A 25551-nucleotide genomic window follows, 5' to 3' on the forward strand; every position below is an offset into this window, starting at 1 on the left:
AAAGAAGCTAAAATGAAAGTGTAATAACAATAGAACTACTTTGTAAATGGACTCTTGACCAAGCATCAGTGCATGATGAGCTGGTTAAGATATGTTTACGCATATATCTACACATATACATGTTTAATAAACATATTTGTGTGATGTATCTACACATATACTGGTTTATTAAACATGCAACTACACCTAAAACAAAACTAATCTAATTTCATTGTGCTACATTTAAATCTAAAGAGGTCCAGTTAAACATCAGTGTGCATCAGTACACTGCATATATCCCCTTCTGCACTTTAACTGTTTAACTTTAAGTTATTTTTAGACCACCCACCTGTTGCTCTTGCCTGTGTTTCCTTGGTCTTTTTTCTGTGACATTTTTCAGAACGTCAATCACCGCTCTACATGACGTCTAACCTTATTTTCATGTTTGTCTGTGTTACAATATACAGTGCCTTGCGAGTTTGTATTCGACCCCCTTGAACTTTTCAATCTTTTGCCACATTTCATTTTTTGTGAAGAATCAACAACAAGTGGGACACAATCGTGAAGTGGAATGAAATTTATTGGATGTGTCAAACTTTTTTAACAAATAAAAAACTGAAAAGTGGGGCGTGCAGTTAAAAAAGTTTGACATCCAATAAATTTCATTCCACTTCACGATTGTGTCCCACTTGTTGTTGATTCTTCACAAAAAAGTTTATGTTTGAAGCCTGAAATGTGGCAAAAGGTTGAAAAGTTCAAGGGGGCCAAATACTTTCGCAAGGCACTGTACATGTCTTTCCACCATAGATGGCTGTCTATGCATGCATGGTAACTTTGGCCCTGTAGGTTCCCAGATAATCCCTGCTCCAGCCGAAACAACCACCCAGCTGCTTATCTGAGAGAAGAACCAGGAACGCCATATGTGTGTTTGTGTTGTCTGTCCTTTTTGTCCCTGTGAGCTTTGCAGCTAGGGAGAAAGAATGAGTCAGCTACAAAAAGAAAATAGAAACATGACAAAAACACGTATGTACATCCCTGACAAAACCCCGTAAAGTCTTAGATCTGTGACAGGAGAGGAGTGAAATTGGATCTGGTCACACCCTGGTAATGTCCTTGCGGGCTGTTTCAAAGTGTTTATTAGATCATTACTGTATAGCACAGGTGAACATTGAAGTTGTGTCAATGTCGACTTTTTAACATTTTTCAGCCAAATATTATCACAATGCCTTTGTCACTTACTCCCTCTTATTCTTACAGGATACCCTATTGTGGAGTGTTTATAGTCATACAGTGTTTCTAACTCACTGAAGTGTCTCTTCAATCACAGCTTAGGAAGTCTATAAACTATGATGAAAATAAAATCCCTCTGAATGACAAATGGTGTGGTGAGATTATTGTTTATCATTTGGATTTAAAAAAAAAGAAAACTCAAAGTGAAATACACTCTCCTTTCCTCGATGAGGACCTCATTATAGTAAATCATTCAAGGCATCTGTTTGTTGTACCTCCAAAGAGGAAATACATCCAAGACTAATAACCACAACAAGCTAACCCAACTAAAACCAAACAGTTTTTGTTTGTTTGGACATCATCCGTTTCTCAATCTGTTCCTCTCTCAACCTCTAACACTCATACCGCACCCCTCCTCACATATTCCTTGGTTCCTCTTGCTGTTTTGGGATGACCTCCAATACTGACGTTCACTCTCACTTATCCAGCAGCTCTTGTGCTACTTCTCCAATCTTGGCACAGAGACTTTGGACTCTGAAGCTGCCATCAACCACAGAGCATGCAGAGAGTCATAAAAGGTCACATTGTTTAAATGCAGGCAAACAGTCTGCCTTAATATAAATAACTAAACTTAAACAGCCTCCTTTTTTAATCATTGTATGAGCTGTAACTCAAAATAATTATTCTTATTAATTTTTAGTACCTTAGAGGAGAAACCCACAGCTGCTGCTCTTTCCAAAAAGCCGCCCATCTCCAAAAACCTTCTGGTGCCACATACACACAGACAACCAGGCACTAACTTTAATGTAATATGGGACAGTGCCAAATAACTTAATCTTTTCTTTTCTAGGGTTGTAATTTCCCTATAGCTCTGGGAATTAACATCATTGCTACAATAATGTCTAATTGGGCAAGAAACATAAGGCCCTATAACCAGCAGGCTGTAAACAAGCCCGCTTTTTTTGCCTTAAAGCTGCAGTCTGCAACTCTTTTTCAAGCATAATGCCTGGAACTGTCCGGGGATTCTGAAAGTAGTACATTAAATACCCCAATACAAAAAAAAATGAGTTCTCTAGGTCCCCTATATGTCCCGCTAGGTCCCTCCAAAGCCAGCAGGTTTGTTTACAAAATTGCAGACCGGACCGGTAAAAGGTAACCAATCAGGTTACGAGCTGGGCTCTGCTGCCTGTCAATCACCGATTGTGCACGCGCGATACAAGGTAGGCTCGTCCCCACACTTATTTATCTAGACTATTGAACTTCATTACGGGCTTGTTTACTTACTGTGTCTTCCATGATCGCAAATGACAGGTGAGTTGATGAATGAGGAGTCGTGTAAGCGCATCAGACGTGCACGAGTTCTCATGTGTTTTGATGGGGCGGGACAGGAAGTTGAATAACTTTTTATTTTTCGGTTAAAAAATAAGCATTTCTTGCATTTTGCGACTACGGAGGTCACCGTTTTCAACTTCAAGCGTTCTGATAGATCATGTAAACTCTTAAAATGCCAAAAAGTAGGACTTTACGTATGACAACAACAAATCCTGCAGACTGCAGCTTTAATATCTGGAGGAACAAACAAAGTTATGAGAGTTGAAATGTCAGTTAACTCAATTCTGAACCAAAAACTATTCCCACTTTCAATTGTGTTTCTATCCATCTGCCATTTATACCACCTTTATCCTGTTAAGCATCGCTCCCCTACTCAAACAGAAGGATACAGCATCCAAGATTAATATTACTTCATCATTACTATTATCATTACATTACGAGTTTCCACTTTACTTTAATCTGTCTTAACTGGTTTTGGTTTGAGAGAAGTACACTGCAAAACATTTCAAGTCAGTTAAACATGCAAATGAAAACGCAATTTAACTCAACTTAAGGTTTACCTTTGTTTCAACTCGGAAATTAAAGTTGTCAAAGTTGATTGTACTACATTGTTGTAGTTGACTCAACTTTATTTTTGAAGTTGTCAAAGTTGATTTAACTTTTTATCACTTGCTGTCTCAACTTAAAACTTTGAGTTCAAACAAAAAATCATTACACATTATCAGTATAAGAAAACTGTTAATGACTTGTTTCAAATTAATAATGAGAGTTAAACCAAATAAATATTAAATATCACCAATAGAAGAACTTTCCTTAGCTAGTTGAACAAACACGTGTTTCTGCATTATTGTAACTCACAGTTTACAGTAAATTTAAACTTAAATTTCAAATTTGTTATAACTTACATGGTACACGATAGAAAACACAGAATTCTTGCATTTCTCCAAAACCACATTTATTAGTAAAACATGTCTGTAAGCTCACACTTGTGTGTTTATTTTCTTTACATGGGAATTTTAACATGCTTTTGTTTCTACAGTGACACGGCTCTCTATGAATTAACTTTTTTATTCTTTGTTGTCTATCCCATCTATTTTGAGATGCATCATATTAAAACAATAACATTATTCAAAATTAAGTCTTGACTTCAAGTGATTTGCAATTCTATTTTTTTACTTTTGGAAATTGGGGCTGTATATTTTTTCTTTTTTTGTATGAATGATTGTCTGTCTGCTTGTGTTATTGTAGTGTCAAAGAATTTCCTAATGTCAACTATGAATTACTGTCAAAGCTGCAAAGATAACTGGACTGTCTCCTGGAAAAAAAACAGCAAAGACAACAGATCTGGAGCAAAGAAGTAGATGACCTCACATAATTTGGCAAATTTTGCTGAAAACTTTGAACAAAGCCCCATGGTCTTTAATTATCACAATTGTAGTAAAACGTATTTAGCAGTAAGTACATATATGTGACAAGATGGATTCTAACTGTGATTTCAGAGGGACTAAAAGGTGTACTTTAACACTGAATTTGAACAAATTACAAAAATATTTTTTCTTTCTCTCCATCTATGCCTCTCCGGCTCTGGTCTGACTTCCGTCTGTGATGGATGAGGTCAGTGTAGACCTCACAGTGTGAGAGCCTGCCGTTACTGGGGAAAACTTTTTTTTTTTTTTTAAACTGAGATGATTTTTGCACGTGTTTACAGAATGCCACTGGAACAGAGGTCTTTGAACTGAGAATAAGTTAAATAATTGAAGACAGCCTTTTTTTAAAACCTGCTCCTTTCCTCCCTTTTATTCACCATTTGGCACATAATTACAACCCACCCATGTGCTACTTTATCTGAATTTATCAACATCTCAGTTTGAATGCACTAATTAAAACACTGAAGTAAATATTTGACTAAAAAGAAATCAGGCTAGACTTGAAATTAAAACTGTGCCGCTGTGGGTTCGTATCGGCATAAATGGAATATATAGACTATATTTGCACCATATAAAGAGATTAATTAATCATTTGGCTCACTGTTGCTACCTGCCAACTCTCTGCAGTTCTGAGATTTTTCCGTCAGCTGTGTAATCCTATAACATGACCAAATGGCTCATTGTTTGTAACAAAAGCTGAGTCACAAGCTCACAGCCTGCAGGGCCCAGATAGACAGCAGTAATCCCCTAAAGTCCACAAATAGACTCTATAATGGAGCGAGAACTAGATATTAGAGCTGCAAAATTTTCCAAATTCATGAAGTATGTAGCTCATGCTTTCTACAACAGGATTTGATCGCTCAATCGTTCCATCCAAGGTCAGGATAAGATATGACAAGAAGGGAATTTCACAGTTCAAAGGTAATACATAAAAGTTACTCAGAGAGTTAGTGGTGGAAACTGAATCTAAAGATAGTATCATATCCAAGGAATCTCAATAACAGGACATTTTTCAGAGCATGTGCTAACTCATTATACATTTTGCATTATTCATGTTTTGTATCATATACTTAAAACGTGTCATCCCCCAGGGAATTATTTTATCTGAGAATCTGCTTTTGAAAAACTTTTTTTTTTGGCCAAGGTTGATATCGTAAACTCCCGCACAGCTGCGGTGCTCATCTCCTCCCTCTAAAGAAAAAAAGAACAGGCTTCTCTCCCACAGTTTTCAGGTCGCACGCCTACCAAGGTGAGAGAATCAGAGGAAAATGGAGAGCAGAGTGAAGGCAAACAACAGCAGATGTTTGTGTTGCTGCCATTCTTGGAGGACACATGTTTCTTTGTGCCATGAGGACACACAACTCTGCTCTAGATTTCATAATCTGCTGGTATTCATAAAATGTTCTCCCTCTGTCCTTAGTTTGCTTTATTCTCCTTTTTCAATTTAACTTGGATCTCATCTTGAATTGAAAAAAACATTACTAAATAATGACATTCAATATCAGTACATTTAGATAATGCTCTTTTGTTCTTTCTATAAACAAAACAGCATGTGACTATTGTGTAAGGATTTTATGTGGTGAGTGGGCTATCACGCAGCAACACTTTTTGAATTCAAAAGCTCCTTTGACTAAAAAAGTCCAGCATATGCCAGGAAATCTAAAAGTCGGTTGGGTTGTTTCTACCCCGAAAGTTGGCTTCTCATCAACCCTTAACACCTCAGTTTATGTCCGAGGCTAATGCTGGCAGGTATTCATATAAAAAGGACCACCACTCAGCCTCTCATGTTGGCAGCCTGGGCAAAGAGCAGCAGGATTACCCAGTTTCTATTTTAGTGTGTGAGAGTTGGATAGCAAATTAACATTGGATTAAACAGTGACTTTTTTTTTATTCATTCAACACACCTCAGCAAAGTGACCACCTGATTGTCTAAGATAACTAATCAATTACAGAAACTTTCTCAAGATAAAAAGGCAACTCTGTGAGAGATAGATAGCTTATTTTGTATTTATATGAATATAATTATATCTTTGACAGTCTGAACTATATAATTTAATGCCTTTTGTCTTTTGTTAGTTTATTCAGTACAATGTCCAACTATCCAGCAGTTCAGTATTACATGATAATTCCTGTTAAATTCCAATGAACTACAGTATTGCAGCGAGATGTATGATAGTTCAACACGGGACTTTTCCTACCTGAGCCCTACCCAGACGATCGCTCTCACAACATGTTTATGTACGGTGGTGAGACACTGATGTCCAGATAACTAGATAAGCACTGCAGAAGCATAAATGTCATCCAAGGCAAACCTTCTCAGGACAAGAGATCTTTGTTCTGAGTCTGAAAACAGTAATGGTTATAAAACAATTGTGTAACTTTTCTGTAAAATCTAAGCACTTTAAGAGCATGATGCAATAGCATCCAATTGTTCTGAAAAATGTATTTTTTCAGTTGGATGCAGTAAAAAAGTAAAAAACTTTTCTCTTTTTTTTTTACTAAACAGTAATACATCATTTTCTGCTCTTTCAAATTATAAGCACTTTCATTAGACATTTAAGAGTTGAGGGCGATCCACATTTCAAATACAAACCCTGCTAACCTCTATTCAGCCTATTGAATCTGCTATCCTGCTTTGCCCCCTACTGAGCATTTGTGGAATTTCAATCTACCATTATGTGTCGATTGTAAATTCTTCAGGGTGAAGTTATGTCAAATGTAACTTCAGCCAAGTCAGCTGTTTCAGAGGAAGTGTCTTTAGGTGAAGTACCAGGCCCAACAAATACCCCAATATGTTAATCGGTGTGAGTGTGTCTGCGCCAGAGAAATGAGCTCAACGTGTAGGGTACAAAAAAAGTGTTGAATGAATGCTTATGTGGCTTGTGGTGAAAAGTTCTTTGATGCTTAACTTGATACTTCACCCAGATCTTGCATCATTGACCCTAAATTCTCCTAAAACACTGTGTCATCGGATCCATCTTAACTCACAGTTTGGATCAACAGGATCAAGCAGTTATAAAAACTTGCAAAACATGTGCAAATTAGGTGATTTAAGAATATAAAGATCAGCTCTGTTTAGTTGTGCATCCTGTACTTTTTGATTTAATTTGCTGAGACAAAGTCACTTTGAAGCTTTATCTTGATTAGTCAGCCTTGTAGTCATCACAGTGGGGGAGAAAGAAATCACAGAATCAACAGAAATTAGATATGGAGAGGCTGCATAACACATACAACAGCAGATGCTACACAGATTTGTTCGGGCCTAGTCTGAGAGTGGTAATGCTTTAGGGACACAAAAAACCAATAACTGAATGATTGAGAAGCCGAGTAAGAAAGGGGTTTAGAGTGTTTTCTTTTCTTTTCACAGCTCTGGTTGTCTGTATTCAAAAGCTCCTTGCAAAAAGGACATCTGCATGCATAACACTGAATCTGAGAGCAAGAACAGAATTGAAGTGAAGCAGAATGTATCTGCAGACAAAAACTGACTTTTTGAGGGGGCAGAGTTGGAAAGCATGCAGTGCAACATCTGAGTGTGAAAACAAGGATGCTCATTCTCCAAAAATAAGGAAAGAAAAGCAACTACTTTTAAAAGATGAAAGTACATTCATCTAACATGATAAACCAAAATGTGAAATCTGTATTAGCAAAACAGTTATAAAAACATTATGTACATAGGAGCAAAAATGTAAGTACAAGTGGAAAAATGCGACTGTTATTTATAGTCTAATTCTATATTTTTATCAATACTAACTATTGCTAATATTTATGATTTCGTTTTTAGGAAACATTCATGATCCTTTTGTTAAACAAGAAAACACAGGTATATTTTATGACTTGGATGAGCATCCGGAAATGGGTGATTCTTTAAAATGTTATCACTTGCAAGTTTTTATGAGCATACAACTTCGCTGACCTATAGTTTCGTGTAGTCTGTTCTTTATCGATTTGTTTTAAGATGTGGATCAGCCTCTACTCAGGAGCACTTACAACAGTGGCTTACCAAGCTGAGCAAAGTTATTTTTCATTGATCAGGTGTATAGTATCATACATGAGTTGTGTGGGCGCCAGCGCTCTGGCCAGCGCTAAGTGTGGCTCCGCCCACATCTGCTCAAACCGGAAGTTTAGCTGTTGTTGTCACACTGGAAGAAAATGGCTGCTGCTCCGACTTTTTTTCAATGAAGACACTGATATTTCAATTTCATTTTGTTTTCTTGCATTGGAGCTACTGTCGACCGCTATGCAATCTCGAAGGCAAGTCGATCCTGTTTGTTGAGACTGACATCGCTGCATCGGGTTGTGTCTCAGACGACGGAAGACCGTTAGCGTAGCTAGTAACTTGCAGCTTTCCCACTCGGAACAGGCTAGCACGCTAACGTTAGCTATGTTAGCCTCATCGGTCAGGCATCAACGAGCTTGTTGCTATTCTGCCTCTCTCTGGACTTGGCTCATAGTCCTTAGAGTTTTACTGATCCTATATATCCTGTTTGTATAGACTCTGAGGTAGTTTTTGCTTATATTTAGTTTCCCCTTAGATTCCAATTATAATTAAGGGATTAAACAACTTGGAAGAAACAATTTCGCTCCTCAGTCTTCATAGCTGCATGTGTATGGCATCTGATTGACTGCCAGCCACACTGTTTGGCAACAGCACAGTCTAAGCAGTCTGCCAGACAGACAGAGGGCATCTGACTTAATTGATCTAACATTTAACTTTGTTTTGTATCGCTACTGCTTGCACTACATCTGCTGTTTTCCTGTGCAGGGTGTGAATGGTCACTCTAGGAAGGTGACAGTGTGGGGCAGAAAGGACAGCATCGTATACTGTCACTCGCCTTGCAGCTGGCGGTGGACCACAATGGTAGGTTAAATCTTTTATCAAATCATTTATCCCCACTTATTGAGTTGGCTTCCACAGTTTTAGTTCATATCAGCTAGAGGAGATCAATCCAGAAACATTGCTCATGTTCTGTTCTTTATTTCCATATGTGCCTCATCCGTTTCATTTTTCCTCCTCAAAGCAACAAGTTTTGGAATATGCATTGGATCGAGCCGAGGTAAAATGCTTTTATTTCAGGCCAACTCGCCTCTATGTGTGCAGAATAAGACATTAATAGCGTGCAACTTTTGTCTGTGAGCACGGAATACATGAAGCATTCATTGCCTGTTAGCCAGTCTCTACCCAGTCATTCATTAATACGCTGTATTATGCACCTGTTGCTCAGTACATCGTTGAAAGTGCTCGTCAACGACCAGCCAAAAGAAGAATTTCATCTGGTGGGAGGAAGAGTTTGTATCAGAAGCTCTATGAGCTGTACATCGAGGAATGTGAGAAAGAGCCAGAGTTAAAGGTTTGTGTTTTGCAACTACAAGTGGATAATAAGGAGCTTGCACGCATGCATTAAATCCATATTCATTCCGATGTGTGGGTATGGAGCACAGAAAGTACATAATTTGGGACAGTGGACGGTGTTAATTAGGTCTGTCGCAATCACAACATTTTTAGTCAGCAATGTACTGCAACAAAAATAATTTCAGTTGAACCGTTTCCTTCAGTTCACCTTATGCCACTTGTTTATCAGCTTTGCAACTAAAGCATGCACATTTAAAAGCAGTGAGATAAATACTAGGGGTTAAATACCTCAGAGAAAACAATGTGTGCCATTAATGCAAAAGCAGAAGAAGACGTGCTATAAAATGACCTGGAAATTTTGATAGAAATATAACATTTCTGTTAGTTTCGTCTAGGTATTCTCAGACAGGGGAATGGAAAATAAATCTAGCAATAATTCAAGATGGTTGCAGTCTGCTCAAATGATGTTAAAAACAGATTAAATGTTGTTACATTACAATACACTAAGTTGTGGGTTCAGGCTTTTGTACATTGTACAAAAAATATATGTATAAAGAAACATTACCAAGCCAACATGACCTAATATTTCTGTTTTTAATGTGAAGGATTTCATTCCTTTGTTTGCTGTCTCTTTCCAAAGAATTTGAGGAGAAATGTGAATCTACTCGAGAAGCTGGTGTCTCAGGAGTCTGTGTCATGTCTGGTGGTCAATCTGTACCCTGGGAATGAAGGCTACTCTCTAATGCTCAGGGGCAAAAATGGATCCGGTAGGAGTAATTCAACAATTTTTTTGTGTTTTTTTGTTTTTTTTTATTTATTTATTTCTTTTTCTTTCCAATCTGTGTAACACGGTGGTCTCATCTGTAAAATTCATGTTTGTGTTGCTGCCAAGACTCTGAAACCATCCGTCTGCCATATGAAGAAAGAGAGCTGCTGGAGTACCTGGATACAGAGGAGTTACCTCCCATTCTGGTGGATCTGTTGGAAAAATCACAGGTGTGTACGCGTAGTGAGGTATTTGTGACACATACACAGCAGTTTCACATTTATATTAATAAATAACACATGTATGGAGAGTGGTGTCGTGCAGGGTTGCAGCTCTTGATGTCCTAAAATGCTTTTGCTTGCTCAGTAATCTCCCTCATTTGTAACCGCCTGTTGGCTGACATCTGATACGCGCGTTGTGTCGCAGGTGAACATCTTCCACTGTGGCTGTGTGTTGGTAGAGGTGCGAGACTACAGGCAAGCTGGTAATACCAAGATTCCCACCTACCAGAGCAGGCATGTCCTACTGCGGCCAACCATGCAGGTAATATTAATGAAGTTAAAGAATATGATATGAAATGAGTGATAAAGTATTAACCTACATCTGAGCATTAACAAAGAAGTCCCCCTTTTTTTTTTTTTACCCTGTTTATATATGTTTTTGCTTCGTAGACTCTAATCTGCGATGTCCACGCCATGACCAGTGACCATCACAAATGGACACAGGTTTGTCCCCCTAAAACACCAGCTTTTTTTGTTGTATTTTTTTCAAGATGCCTATCCTGTCATGCATGTCTGTATCGTTTTTGTTTTTTTTTATCAGCTAATTGGTAGATGTTTTCTCTCCTTGCTTCCTTGCTTAAGGATGACAAATTACAACTGGAGAGCCAGTTGATTTTGGCCACAGCTGAACCTCTGTGCCTGGACCCCTCCATTTCTGTTACCTGCACAGCCAACCGCCTGCTCTACAACAAACAGAAAATGAACACTCACTCCATGAAACGGTACCGAATGCTCCCGTGCACTCATCGATGTTGGCATCTGTTCCATTTGAACTCAGTTCTACTTTGGAGGGGGAAAATAGTTTTGTTTGGTTTTTCTTCTCGGACGTGCAAAAACAGTAAAATTGCTGCTCTTTTGCTATGAAAAGGGGAAAAAAAACAGTAGAAGGATGAAGCAAACCGTCGATTACAAACATGCTTGTTTGCATCATAGGTGTTTCAAGAGGCACTCTCGAGCTGCGCTCAATAGGCAGCAGGAGCTGTCTCATCTGCCCATTCCACCACAGTTACGACTATATGACTACCTACAGAGGAGGAAGGAGAGGAAACCTGCTCCTGTCATAGACCTGAAGATCTCAAAGGTTGGAAACGTAAGTAAAGCAACGTTTACTCCTCTTGGCTAGAATCCTCTTCAGAAAAAAGATCAGTAAAGATACATGTGTTGTTTCAAATGAAATCCACGTGTTATTACTGCGGAGAGTCAAGTCAGTCGTGGTTGTTGGGCTTCGAGTAGGTTTTGCACAGCTGAGGGGTGTTTTGTGCTGGTTATCTTGCTGTAGTATGAATGTATTCATGTTAGGGTTGGGCGAAAAAATCGATTCATGTACGTATCGTGATTTTTTTTTTTTTTTTTATGGGATGATTTTAAAAATTGATTTTTTTTCTCCCCTGAATCGATTATATTATGTCATATCCTTGTCCAGAAAAACTTCATCAATTCATTACATTAAGTTATGTTAAAACTAGCCCACATTTGTGCTGTGTGGCCATTTCAATTAATTTTGTAACTGTAAACTTTAAAAAATGCTGTACATGTTAAGTACCTCTTTTTGTCCCAGTTGAAATAAATGTCAGCTGCTGGACTGACTGACACAGACTGATATGCATTGTTTACGGGAACGACATTCATTCTAGAAGTGTATGACTCAACTTGTTTGTTTTTTAAGGAGGAAGAAAATTGTAATTACTGATTATATCGAATCACAATACTTGTAGAATCGCAATTATCAAGAATCGTGATATAAATCGAATCGGCACCTTAGAATCGTGATACAATTGAATTGTGAGCAAAGCATATCTTCCCACCCCTACTTCATGTATCGATCTTGTCGGGGAGTTTTATTTTGGATACAACCGATCCAGTTTGGGGGCAGTGTTGCTTCACGTCTGTAGAGAGTGGAAATCTCATCAGTCGTTTATTTTAAGACAAACACTATATTTTGGCTTTGATATCTGTTCACTGTGTGCGTACCACAAACACTTTCTCTTTACCCGTCGTTATCTTTTCACCCCCTGAGAGTTGAAATGTCGTTGCTGTTGTTGTGTTATTGAATGCCTTTTTTTTTCTTTTTTTTTTTCTTTTTTTTTCTCGGCTGCTTTCTTTTGGCCTCTCAACATTTGCAGTGCGTAGACATGTGGAAGCAAAACAACTGCCAACTCACTGTACCGAAGGAGATTGATGTAAGTGTCACCCAAACACAGCTTAACAAGCAACCGCTGAATTTCGTGTTTAGTAGTTGAAGTGTAGACCCTATCTGACCTTTTTGGGGGGGGGGGGTTTCTTCCTTAGGTGGAAAAGTATGCTGTCGTTGAGAAATCCTTGCAGTTGAAAGACTCTCAGCCCACCACTGTGATCTGGCCAGCTGAGGTAAGTTTGGCAGGAGCATTTATAGTCCCTGAGCGTACGGATCAGTGACAGTTGTTTGGCGTGTTTCTAATGAACCGTTAGAAAACTAAATAAAAAGACATTGTGCAAAATGACCATAGAGTCTCTTTGTTTGAGTGCAAGCAAAACAAAAATGAAAACACAGAGAGGATGACATCTAAGCAAACTACAGACTCCAGTAGAAGTGGGACACGTCTAATTTCACACCCGTTTCTACTATTCTTGAAACGAAAGACCCCACTGGATTGTCAGTGGGCTGTCTCAGGCCCACTGACAATCTCTGTCAGCTGGAACCCCCCCCCCCCACACACACACACACACACATATTTCTGACAAGTCACTGAGATGAATGGTGACACTATATGGATGCTTAGCACTACAACTTCACATGAAACCATCTTAAACTATATCCACCCCTCTTCTTTTCTCTTATCCATGTCTGCTATCCTGTTTTCAAACATTTTATTATAGTTGGAAGTCAAACATATTATTGAAACCTCTTTTATATGATCATTACGACCACAGGTCGACAAAGCTGAAACTAGATTGAAAAAAAAAAAAATGCACTCACACTGCACATATTCACCGTACAGATGTTGTCTTTAAGTTACTTGAATGGTGATTTTGTCACATGACACTGTCGTTATAAATCCGGGTTTTATTAGAGCAGAGCAGTAATGAAATGTTTCAAGCAACCGCGGATGGAAGTAGTAAGTATGGGCTGATTTTCTGACCTGTTTAGCAGTCTGACCAAAGAAAGAGAAATATATGAATGAGAGCGCTTGTTTACGCTTGTTTCTCTGCTCCAATCAAATCCCGATTTCATAATTGCAGTATCATGTGACAAAAATAATTCAGGTAACTTATGCACAACAGCTGTGTGTACTATGATCTCTCGCAGAGAAAGTTACAAGTGGCAGAAAGTGTTGAACACATAAGTTAGTATAAGTGGGGGGGGTCGTCTGAGACTTGTTTGCTTGCTGGCCTGTTAATACCGGTTCTCTTTGTAACAGGAAGTTGTCGATGACTACACATTTGAGTGTGAAGTTGGGGGGCAAGCTCAAAAGACCAAGGTGTCCATCTTCCAGTCAATGGGAGACCCCCTGGTGTACGGGAAGATCTACTGTGCTAAAGAACCAAAAGCAGAGGAGGACAACACTGATCTAAAGCTCATACATCCTCCGTAAGGACGCTCATTCAGTATTCATGTCAGGGTTTGAAAGGCCGCACTGAATGCACTCATTCCAATCCCTTCTCTCGTTTACAGTTTCCTCATAGGGTCAAAGATAGATGCAGAAAGGTGAGTCCTGTTTTTGGCTTCTTGTTCAGTCGAATGCCCTGTTTTTTTGCAGGATGATCTTGGGGATCATCATGTTTATTCTTTTGTCTGTTTCATAGGTTTCTTACTCAGTACAAAGGAGTGTATGAAAGAGATGTGAAATGTCAGGTCAAGATGTCTCATAACTCAGGCAACGTGGGACAGGGGCCTCCGTCCCCCAGCAAAGATGAAGTAAGTACCTTGTTGTTCTTTTGTGTAGGAAAAAGTCGAGGTAGTCGCTCAACCCTATTGATTCATCTGCCACGATTGGACTCTGTCATATCTATAGTGCTCTCTGCTTTCGTGTCATCTCCAGGGCGATGGTATGTCTCCACTGGTCCAAACGTCTGTGTTAGGAAAAGGGGTGAAGCATAGACCACCTCCCATAAAACTGCCTTCAGGACCGGGCAGTAGCTCCTCAGGTACGTCTGACAAAGAAGTGCAATGATGTGGCGGTCCCACCTGAGTCCTCAGTGTTGTAGAAAACAGATACAGAAAGATCTCATTTCTCTTCATCCTAGCAAATATCTTGGATTTCACACACTCTAGTTAATGGAGGATAGCAGAAAGATGGGGCAAACAATCCTCATTGCACCAAAAACATCAAGTCCTGATCTTGAAAAGTGGATTTGCTCGCATCTTGGCTTCTTTTTATTCAGGTCGGGTTAAGGTTAAGAGATTGACATTTCAAAACCCATGGATCAAGCACAGGAATCACAGTCTTGATATTATGTGATTTTTAATGGTGTGCAACACGAATTGCGAAGACACCATCTCAAGCCACACTGGAAATTTCTTAAGTTAGATTTAAGTGGTTATTAAATGTTGAGACAAATGTGCTCCAAAACTACTGTACAGCCCTGTAAAAACACTTCTTATTTCAACTTGTTTTCAGGTAATCCATATAGTTCACAAACCATAAGTGGTCTACTCAAGTGTCCTACGCCACCACCTCCAGCCAGAAGCCAGTCTCTGAACAGAAAACACTCCACGGAGCTGGGCCAGGTGGGCCTGCTGTCGCCTGCCGCCCTCTCCCCAACACAGAGTGAGTACAGCCAAGTCTGACTAACCGTTGGGCCGACAATAAGCTCTGCTGCAATGTCTTGCATCAGCTTCTCTAACAGCTCCCAAGTTTTCCTGGTGAATTTATTTTTGACACATCAGACTCTATGAGGAAAATATTGAGCAGCTATAATAGCTAGAACTCTACAATCTTTCTGTGTTTCTTAGATGCCACAAAGGCCTTTGACCGGGTAAACCACAGGAAATTATTTTTGAAATTGAGTCATGCTGGTGTGCCTAAATATATAGTGAGATGTCTGTCTTTTTGGTATGCCAATCAAACCAGGCAGGTCAAGTGGGACAACTGTGTGTCTGCACCCTTCCGGGTCAGTAATGGGGTCAGACAAGGAGGTATCCTCTCCCCTGTATTGTTCAATTTTTATCTAAATGGCCTTTCTGAGCAGTTAAATCTGTGTAAAACTGGATGTATGGTTGGAGACACAGTTCTAAACCACTTGATGTATGCTGATGACTTAGTGGGTTTTAGTCCAAGTTCAGCTGGTCTTCAGAAGTTGCTTAATGTGTGTTCGGTATACGGTGAACTGCATGATGTTAAATTCAACCCATCAAAAAGTGTCATTCTGATATGTCGCACTAAAGAAGACAAATATAGGGTTTTCCCTCATTTTAAGCTGTCTGGGATCTTATTGAATATCTCAAATGAGGTATAAATTATCTCGGTCATGTGCTGACAGACCGTCTATCAGATGATGTGGACATTTACCGTCAGGTTCGAATGTTATATGCTCAAGCTAATGTTCTAGTTTGGATCATATTGTACCTCACTATATACGGCACATTTATAGTGCAATTATAAAATAGCCTTCAGAGATTGAAGGTGGCTTATAATGATAAAGCCCAGATGGAGCAGTGCCAGTGAACTGTTTGTGTCTGATGGCTTTGATGGCTGTTTTAAGGAAGCTTATGTATACATTTATTTGCCGTCTAAATGAGTCTAATAATAGAATTATCCTACTGTTGACTAACATTAAATATAGTGCAGTAAGATATACTTCTGTATATTGGAAACATTGGGATGTTTGCTTCCTAAAAGATTAGGAGTGTTTTTATTATTTTTTTTATTTTTTTTATGAATGTTCTTTTTATGTACTTTTATAATTGATTGTTTTTCTCTGTGATCTGGACTACGAGTCTTTAATAAATCTATCTATCTATAAGCACATGTGATCTTGCATTAGCAATTAATCATTGAAGTAACTGTCCTGCAAAGATGAATTTTTGTTTTTGACCCACTTTCCCCACTTTAGGATCAGGAACCCCAAAGCCATCGACCCCAACACCAACCAACACGCCGTGCTCGACCCCGCATCCCACCGACTCCCTCTCTGCTCCCCTCACGGTGACCCCCACCCCTTCAGACCCTACCATGGTTCAGAGCCAGTCGCAGCCTGCCCTCCTCACACCTTTTGCCCAGCAGCAATTAGCTCTAAGCCAGCCCCTTCCTGTCATGACCATTCCCCTGCCCACCATGGGCACGTCCATCACCACGGGAACCACCTCGTCGCAGGTCATGACCAATCCAGCTGGGCTCAATTTCATCAACGTGGTCAGCTCTGTTTGGTAAGAAAATAGATACTCTAATGCCACACCGTCACTTGCCAGTCACTGTCTTTTCACATTGGTCTTGTACTGTTTCTGTAGCAGTCCTCAGACTCTGATGAGCAGCTCCAACCCCATGCTGGGTCCAGGGCTTAACCTGAGTGGAATCTTGCCACCTGGAGGGTTGATGTCGACCATGCAGTCTGCAGCCCAGGCCGGTAAGAGATGTCATTGCCATAGCCCTCTCTTAATGGCTGTATTTTAGCAGTCACTTTCAATATGACACTCAGACAAACGTGCTACAGGGAAGTGAGGGAGTGTACTTAGCATTAAAACTACCCTTTAAGTAACTACCTGTGTTAATCTGTATCCACCCTATGGACATCTCTATGAACACATAGCAAATTTCAGCTTCAAGAATGTGAAGTCCAGCATCTCTGTGGTGAGTGAAACACTATGACTCAGTTCTGCAAAACGGCATCAACAATTTGTGGTTGACCAGAAAGATGTGTCCCCCTTGTACAATTTAGTTGAATGAGTTGATGTATTGCGCACTGTTCACTGGCTGCCTCAGAACTCAGTCCACTTATTTTCTTCTTAACATTTAGAGATCAGTCATTTTTTCACTCAGAGCATGTGGCCGGAATCATGTTTAAAATCACACCAAATAAACGCTGCTCTCAGAAAGGCTATCTGAGACTTTCACAAAGATAATCAAGCATTTTGGTTTGAACAAAATTCTTACAACGCCAGTTACCAAACCGTTATTTTGTTCACCATTTGAAAATGGTCTGAGGAAAAGTGCCAAACGGTTCTGCATCCTCCACACTAAAGAAGAAAGGGATTGTCTGGCAAGTTATCAGCACTCAGTTCAAAAGCCTGCGTCTCTGATGGTATGGGGGTGCGTTAGTGCCTTTGGAATTAGCGAGCTACGCATTTGGAAAGGCGCCATCAATGTAAAGGTATATACAGGGTTTAGAGCAACATATGTTCCCTTCTGTAAAATGTCTCACTTTTAACATTTCATGTGTTTTGCTACATTCTGTAGTGAATACAAATTTGGTTTATGGGTTTTGCTCATAGTTGCATTCTGGGGTTTTTTGCCCTCCTTACACTCCTTACGAGTATCAGTCCAATAAAACAAGCCTGTTTAAAACAAGTTGAATGAAAAAGTTTTGAGTTAAGTTCTTGTCAGGAGGTGAGGACATTTCCCTCCTTTTAGACTCTGCTTGATGTGACTCTTGTTTGTGTTCCAGGGAGTCATTTTGGGTTGAACAACAGTGCTGGGTTGAGACCTCTGAACCTGCTACAGGTACGCGTCTGTATGACTGTATAGAGTATGCATCTGGTGTTTGTCTTTTTGTTTAGTTGTCCTGATCCTTACCTGTGCTAACTCACCCTGAACAGTGACATGAGAATCTGTGGCACAGCTTAGATTTCCTCATGCTTCCTTCTCTTCAACCTTTTTGCTTAGGCAGTGTGGTGAGCATCACAGATGAAAGTGGTCTAGCCCCACAGTGGCATGCATCTTTTGTATGTTATTCCTCACTGGAACGTGACCACTCATTCTGACATTATTACAACGCTCTGCCTCTTGAACTGCTGAGAGTCTCTTAAGAGATCATTTGCAGATCGAATAGTGGAAGAACAACTAAATGGGAATAATGAAAGCAGACAGAGCTTGTGCCATTCCCCTTTAGATTCCTTTGTACTTCTGATTAGCTGATAGTGGGAAAGGTCTTTGTTGAGTGCCTTGTTAACTCTCCCGTTTCCTTCTTCCTCCCCTTTCAACTACACATACATCATGTCTTTCCCCTCTGCCTTTCGTCCTCCTATATCCTACCCTCCCTTCATCCTCATCTCCCCGTGTTTTACTCCTCCACCTTTTTGTTTGTTGGTGCGTCCATGTTGTTCATCTCCAGATCCCCACTGGTCCTCTCATCTTTAACTCTCTGCAGCAGCAGCAACTGCCCCAGTTCTCGCCTCAGCAGAGTCAGTCGGCAACGTCCAGCCCTCAACAACAAGGGGAGACGGTGAGACCTTTGCATCCACATGGAAACAGTATAGACTGCATAGTCAGAAGCTCCATAGTCATTTAATGATTATAATATGGGCCAATCAGCCAAGATCAGGCTGTGCAAAATGTTCAGAACAGGTCAGAGTTTACAAGCTGCAAGCACTTTGAAGTACCATCTTTTAACAGCCAGTTGTTTAAATGACTTACATTTTCCTCTCTGGGTCTTAAGTCATGACTACCGTCTCACTTTTTCTCTCTACTTAAAGGCGACTTTGCTGTCTCAATCGCATGCAACCTCTGTTCCAGAAATTGGCGTAGCATTACTACTCAAGTCTGTGGGGTCCACAGGTGTTCTTTATCAGTGGCAGTTGTGTGTAAACGTCTCTTCTTACGTCATCTTTTGACTTTTTCTTAAGAGTGACCAGGGGTCAGATCAGAGTTTAGGAAACCAGCAAACTGCTGTCATCAACCTGGGGGTCGGAAGCTTCATGTCTCCGCAGGCGGCAGGTATGAGCCGCACAGCTACAGAAATGCACCTCACATTTTTCTCCATTCACTCCATTAACCCCCGTTTTCCACACAAGTGACACCATCCCACTGACGAGCACCAATAACAGTGATAATCATACTAATGTTGTCATTATTGTAATTACTGTTCGTGAATACTGAGTGTAATCACACATAATCATTTGTTCATTTTGCTGAAGTTAGCCATTGTTCCTCTCATTTGAGCGTGTAACAACTGACAGGAGAGACTCAACTTCCCCTTCTTCTCTGCTACTTTTTTTCTTTCTTTGCCCCCACCTTTATTCCCTTTCCTCCTGTGCTATATTCCTTTTCCTTATCTCAACCTGCCCTGTTGACTTACACCTTTTATCCTCACTTCATTCATGCTTTTTCCCATAATCCACCCCCCACGGTATTTTCCCTTTGCCACTGCCCCTCCACTCGTGTGGTTATGATCTCACTGAAAACACATCTTACCCCCTTAATTCTCTTGCCCTCTTGTGCATATTCTGTCCTCATACTTTACTCCATACCTTGTTTTGCTTTTCTCCCTCTTGCCATCACACCCTTCCCTCTGGGGCTCCCCCTCTCCCTCCTCCTCCCCCCCCCCCCCTCCCCTTAGTGCTGTCCCAGTTGGGCTGTGGGCTGGACGGGTCTGGGCCCCCGCTGCCTTCCCCAAGGCTTCAGCAGCAGCACCAGCCACAGATCCAAGTAATACAGCACCATTAACATCCATATACACTTAATAAAGTTTGTAGCAGCCAAACGCTCAGATGAGTCACCAGCCAACTCTCCATGACTTTGTTTAACAGGCAGGTGTTTGTTGTGTTTTACTCTAAACTGTTAGAGAATTGGGCAAATCGATTTCGAAATGTTTCCAAGTAATAAAGCAGAGTAGAATTTCTTAATCTGCCATCACATACGAGTTTACTCTTTTCATCAAACGTGGCAATTGGTTGTTAAAAAAATATTCTCCAAAACAAATCTGAGCTGCATGTCATAGTGTTATAGCCCAAAAGAAATGTTTGATTCCACTTTCTATACAGTAAAAATGATAAGCGGCATCTCTCAAAATTCAGATTTTCATCCAAATCCTTCTTCACCACTTTTTTCTTTTCTTTCTTTTTTGGTGAAAGATCCAGTCCACTTTGTGTTGTGTGTTTGGTTGGTTTCACACGCTGTTTGATCGACACTAGAGTGGTCCCCGTACTCCGGCAATGTGCACACCAGAGCTTGTGGCACTTTCAATCGCAGCAACTAACAGCGTGTCGAACAGGGCGGCAGGCATGTTGTTCCACAGAACTTAGCACCAGTTATCTGAAACGCTGTTGCAGGGTTGCATCATGACGGAGATGACAAGCTGTTCACTGTGAGCATGAATTAGGATTTTGAAGGTGTTATTTATTTATCTTTCCCTCAGTTGAAGTTGCTCTCTGAGCAGAAAGCACGGTCGCTAAGCTGCATGTTTGTTTTTTGCTGGGATCACAGCCAATAATTTGTGTCTCCATATGACACTGGTGCTGCTTGACTGTATCCTGCCTCACTTCCCAACACTTCCTCACCCTCCCCTCTGCAACCCATTAACCTCTGCTCTGTACTTCTTCACACCCTCCTCTTTTACGTTGTACGTACCATGCTTTGGTTCAGCTGCACTAACCCATGCCACTGTGACACGAAGCATTCTGAAGATGATGCGATTCCCGTTTTCTGTGCGGACGTTAACATTTAACCATGACCGGGAGATGCTTACATATACGTTAGATTAACTCAAAGTCTCTGTTGTAACTATGCAGCTCGTAGCTTTTCATATTGAAAATCTCCTGATTTTATTCCTTGTTTTTTAGTGTGTTTTTTTTCCATGTTTCCTTCTTTTTTTTTTATTGAACAGTTGCAATTCTTGCAGCACCAAATGCAGCAGCAGCAGCAGCAAATGGCTATGGGAGCAGCACCTCCTCAGGGGGGAGCAGCACGGCAACATACCGCCAGCCAGCCAAGAAGTAAAAGGAAGAGAAGCACCCCGCAGCCCCTCCCTAAGTCATGACAGACTAAAATCACACTAAAACCCTTCCCCATCTTCATAAGGACATGAATGATCCATACTGTGCTCTTTGTCTGCCTCACTGTGGAGACGGCAGACAAAAAAAAAAAAAAAGACTTGTTTGTTGTTTGTCTTTTTCTAGCTGACAAATTTGTATGTAATGGTTCTCAGAGGTTTTGGAAAAATTGAACTGTGTCCACTGTAGAGGATGGGTTTTATTTACAACAGGAAGCCCTAAACTTAAAAAGAACCCGAGTGATATTTTTTTCGAGATGAGCCAGAAGACGGTTCTCATAGGTAGTGGGCTTCCACAATAACACATTTCCACTTCAGGAACTTTTCTCTGTGGAGGCCCTGTGGACTGAGAGGATCACGAATGCACATTCTCAGAGGATTCCGCACGAGGCTGCCTGATCCTCCTGCCTCTGCTTGGTTGAACCCCGGTAGAAACTGCCCTTTAAGCACGAAATTTGGCTGAGCTGTCTGACACCAAATCCTCCATATAACCACGACATGTGAAAATGCAAATCTGATCTTGGAGTAGTGCCTGGGGGCAGCTCTCTACCTCTCAGCCTGTTGGAAGTCTTTCTTCTGTTCGCAGTCCCGGCACAGGGCTCACTCGAGGACTCAAGATCAACATGCAAGACGGTGTGCCGGCTTTTGTACAGAACATTTTTAAAAGGCAGTTCCTTTTAATTAGTTCAGGAGCCATGAGCGTATTCTTATGAGACATCAGCTGAGCGTGTGTGTGAAGCATTTCTGGACACTGAGAAATAATTTTTTTAAGCAGTCTTTGTCAGCAGTTTTATTGTTATTAAAAGAATATATATTGACAGTGGAAAATACAGCTTTTAGATAAAAGGCATTGTCTGAGTGTCTTCATTGCACCGTCTTTACACTGTGTATAACTTTGTCAGTGAGTTTCTGGATCTCTCTCTGTCGCGCTGTTGCCCGGTTGATACACTCCTGCAGCTTCTCTGCTGACAGCGACGTCCCACCTGAGCCACATAGAGAGAAGGTTCGCGTTGCTTTTTATTCTATTAACGCCACCATGATTTATAAGACTTGCTCCAAAAGCCTGTAAAAACTGCGGGATTCACGCCTCCTTTTTGTAGTTATTCTGCCACACAAGTCAAAGCTACAATAGCTTCATGCATTATTTATGCTTAGGCAACCATCCCTTGTGGAACGACGTGCTTAAAGGTGCCTGTTCACACTGCTACCTTCAAAAGCAGTGTGAGATTTTGATATTCAAATCAATCTTAGAAACTTGCATGCAATGAATAGCACATATTCCCCTACCCCAGGATTTTTTAACAATTGAGAATTCCTAAGAAGTTTCCAAAAGAGGACCACTACACGCCGTTTCTGACCTGGTTTGTGTAATGAGCACAGTCGATCCTCCTCATCCGTCACCACAGTGAGGTGCGCAGTGGACAGACTCTCCTCTTCAGCAGTGGGGTCTACGATCAGTATGGAGCTGCACAGGGAAACGGGCGAGGACTAGTACAGATGCACAGTGTAGACACGGGATTGGGAATGTATTCAAACAACAAAGACAAACTTACTCATCGAAGACACAAAAAGAGGCACCGACTGGATGTCTGTGAATATGCAGCCTGCGTCTCTTTTCTAAATTCACTTCTGGTGTGGATGTCTCTTTGTTGATGGTGACCTCAGGGAGTTGTGCTGTGAAGAGTGCAAAAAACGTCATTCGTGCTAAAGACTAAAGTGCATGTAAAACTGCAAAGCAGGTACAGATTGCTGATAAAAATCACTGCATGTTAATAGACATAAATAGTTAAAGGACTTTTTTTTTTTTTTTTTTTTTTTTTTTATTATTATTCTACTTCCAGTAAACAGTGAAGTCCATTACATCTACTTTAACAGCACGTACTATTCTTCAGGGCAGCCAACAGGGCGATGACGCATGCATCCAAGATGTTCCCATCATAGTCCAGACACATGATGTCACAGTACAGAACCCAGCAGAGCTGCAGCAAGAATCAGCAGAATTAGTGTGGATGACCCCACATTTACACCAGCCACAATCAGCGGCAGTCTGTGTGCACAGTTCTGGCTTTACCTTTCCTCTGTCGATGCACAATTCCTCAGCTTTGATCATTTCAGAGCTGTAAAACACACGTTAAAAGACTTAAGAGGAAGCAGTGGGCAAGTATGTAAACAGTATTCACACCTGATTAACCCCCCCCCACACACAAAAAAAAGGGGGGCATGAAAATCTGTCACACCTTTCAATGACATCAGCGATGAACTGACTGGCAGCCTGGGCCTGTTCTCCCGGCGGGCCCGGCCGAAACCGAGAGGAACACAGAGGGGGCAGATCCACATTGGGCACTAACAAGGGCAGAGAGAGTGGAGCAACTAGTTAGTTTAATCCCTACATTAACAATGTAAAAGCAGACCATGTAAGGAGTGCAACTAAGAAGATGTTTCCATTTATCAGTTTTAAGCTTATACGTGTATGATGTACAGCGTTAGTCATATGAAAGTGCATAACCACGGAGAGATGAGTGCTTAAATCAACACTTTAGATTGTCTCTGTGTACATACCAATGTAACCTTTACCGGGTGCCTCCACTGTGGGGTTTGCCAACTCCTGGAGATGAAAAAGTCATAGTTAGCATATTTTAAAGAGAAACTAATTGTCAGAGACAGGAGGCTGTATGCAGGGTATATACAGGTAGACTTTTTAAGACCTTTTAATACCACTTCTAAATTAAATCTTAGACCAAACGTACGATGGAAATACCAAGTAAACACACTGACAGTATGGTAAAATGACAAATGAGTTTAAGAACATCGGCTAAATGTGTGTCATGCGAAAAGATCACAAAAGTGTCATCACTGTCCTAAATTAAATTTATTACAATATTTTCAGAACATTTAAGTCCCAAGAACAAATGCTTATAAAATCAAGTAAATATATATTTTTTTAAAAATACTGTTCCTTTAGAGCAAAAAGAAAAATTCACAAATATTTAAGACCCATGCAATCTGAATTTAAGACAATTTATTACTTTTTAAGGTCTTATTTTCAGGAAAATTGATTTACGACTTTTTAAGGACCTGCGGCCACCCTGTGAATGGTTGCTAAGTAACGGGCATTAAAAATGGATTAATTAATTTAACTAAAGATTACCAAACCACAAAAATGATGGAGGCGGTGAGAGAGGATTCGTCAAGTTATCTAGGATTCCTAGATAACTTCCTTTTCTAATTTATATGTTAGATTTGGGGGTTTCTGTAATAAAAAAAACCCTGATCAGATTCAGTAATGTGATGTTTTGAATGAATGTGGATCTGTACCGCTTTGATGCCACAGATGATGGTGGTGTTTCCCATCTTCACCAGGGCTGAGCCATCTGCCGTGGATATGGACCCTGAACAGGGAGCAAAAGGAAAAACTAGACTGAAAAACTGCACCCTAGCAAATGTTGAAACACTGCATCTGAGCCAGCTTCTTCTCGCCTCACCGATGTTCAGTGTTGTGGTTCTGAACTCGAACAGCTCCCGTCCATCAGGTCGACAGTTTTCTTTCTGGAAAAAAAGAGGAGCAGTTTTCAGGTTAAATGACACTGTTATTAATGACGAACGGGTATTAAAATCAATTTGCCCGTCAGAAAAAACTCGATGACACAGCGCCTCGATGGAGAAAGGGTTTTTGTTTATTTCACAAACCAAAAAGCTCCTGTGATACTCCAGAGGCTCCGCAGTCCTGGAGAAAACAGAAAAGCGCCAGATTAGCCGCAAACACGCGTGAACAAGCGCAACACAGCACAGTGACCCAATCTGCTGCTTACTGACTGTTTAGCGGATATTTGAAGGTGAATGATACATATTAATTCTAAATGACAACATCGGAGATGTGACACGAACTGGCAGAGCTGCGTGATTCACTAAACAAGCCACGTTCTGTATTTTTGTCAGAAACGATCTGACAACAATCAGAGCTAAAATATTGTGCGCCTGTTAAGGTACTTGTGTAAATGAAAGTCAATCGGGCGAAAAGCTCGATAAAACTGTGCAGTTTGAACGATCTTACTTGAAACCAGCCGCCATGATGTTTTGGTTAACCACGTGGGTTTGTAGTACGGTGGCCGGTTGGATGAAGTACGCTGGATCAAACGTTTCAGACACAATTTATTCATCTCCAAGGGGAAATTCTTTTTCAGCTGCAGCTTGCTGAGTTTGCTTTTATTAACTTGTATTTTTTTCTTTTTTTTTTTTTCACAATGATGTAATTCTTATTTTGGTTAAGTAAAGTTAAATTAGTAT

At 40.5% G+C, this 25551-nt stretch overlaps 2 protein-coding genes across 7 annotated transcripts; one reads left to right on the forward strand and one right to left on the reverse strand.

Annotated features, from left to right (window-relative positions):
• Positions 1–8104: 8104 nt before the first annotated feature.
• supt20 (SPT20 homolog, SAGA complex component) lies at positions 8105–22109 on the forward strand. Of its 5 annotated transcripts, none has more exons than XM_075487646.1 (24): positions 8105–8219; positions 8731–8826; positions 8987–9022; positions 9191–9316; positions 9959–10085; positions 10211–10314; positions 10511–10627; positions 10756–10809; positions 10948–11087; positions 11299–11455; positions 12489–12545; positions 12655–12732; positions 13764–13933; positions 14018–14050; positions 14149–14260; positions 14385–14490; positions 14964–15113; positions 16399–16711; positions 16793–16908; positions 17947–18002; positions 18613–18723; positions 19124–19214; positions 19837–19925; positions 21103–22109. In XM_075487646.1, exons 2-24 carry the CDS (start codon positions 8824–8826, stop codon positions 21253–21255), a joined length of 2499 nt encoding a protein of 832 aa, XP_075343761.1. In that variant the 5' UTR covers positions 8105–8219; positions 8731–8823; the 3' UTR covers positions 21256–22109. The 5 variants fall into 5 exon arrangements, with proteins under 5 accessions (XP_075343761.1, XP_075343763.1, XP_075343762.1 ...); XM_075487648.1 differs by having other exon boundaries at positions 21118–22109; XM_075487647.1 differs by having other exon boundaries at positions 16796–16908.
• On the reverse strand, positions 22043–25364 carry exosc8 (exosome component 8). 2 transcript variants are annotated; one of them, XM_075487652.1, is made up of 11 exons: positions 25319–25364; positions 24955–24991; positions 24750–24813; positions 24583–24656; positions 23827–23872; positions 23505–23610; positions 23339–23384; positions 23150–23246; positions 22821–22941; positions 22626–22732; positions 22043–22250 (listed from the first exon to the last, which is right to left on the reverse strand). In XM_075487652.1, the coding sequence occupies exons 1-11, from the start codon at positions 25333–25335 to the stop codon at positions 22132–22134; spliced, it is 834 nt and encodes a 277-aa protein (XP_075343767.1). In that variant the 5' UTR covers positions 25336–25364; the 3' UTR covers positions 22043–22131. The 2 variants fall into 2 exon arrangements, with proteins under 2 accessions (XP_075343767.1, XP_075343766.1); XM_075487651.1 differs by having other exon boundaries at positions 24750–24991.
• Positions 25365–25551: the final 187 nt, after the last annotated feature.

The sequence above is a fragment of the Odontesthes bonariensis genome, chromosome 16, assembly GCF_027942865.1.
Source record: "Odontesthes bonariensis isolate fOdoBon6 chromosome 16, fOdoBon6.hap1, whole genome shotgun sequence".
Lineage (NCBI taxonomy): Eukaryota > Metazoa > Chordata > Actinopteri > Atheriniformes > Atherinopsidae > Odontesthes > Odontesthes bonariensis.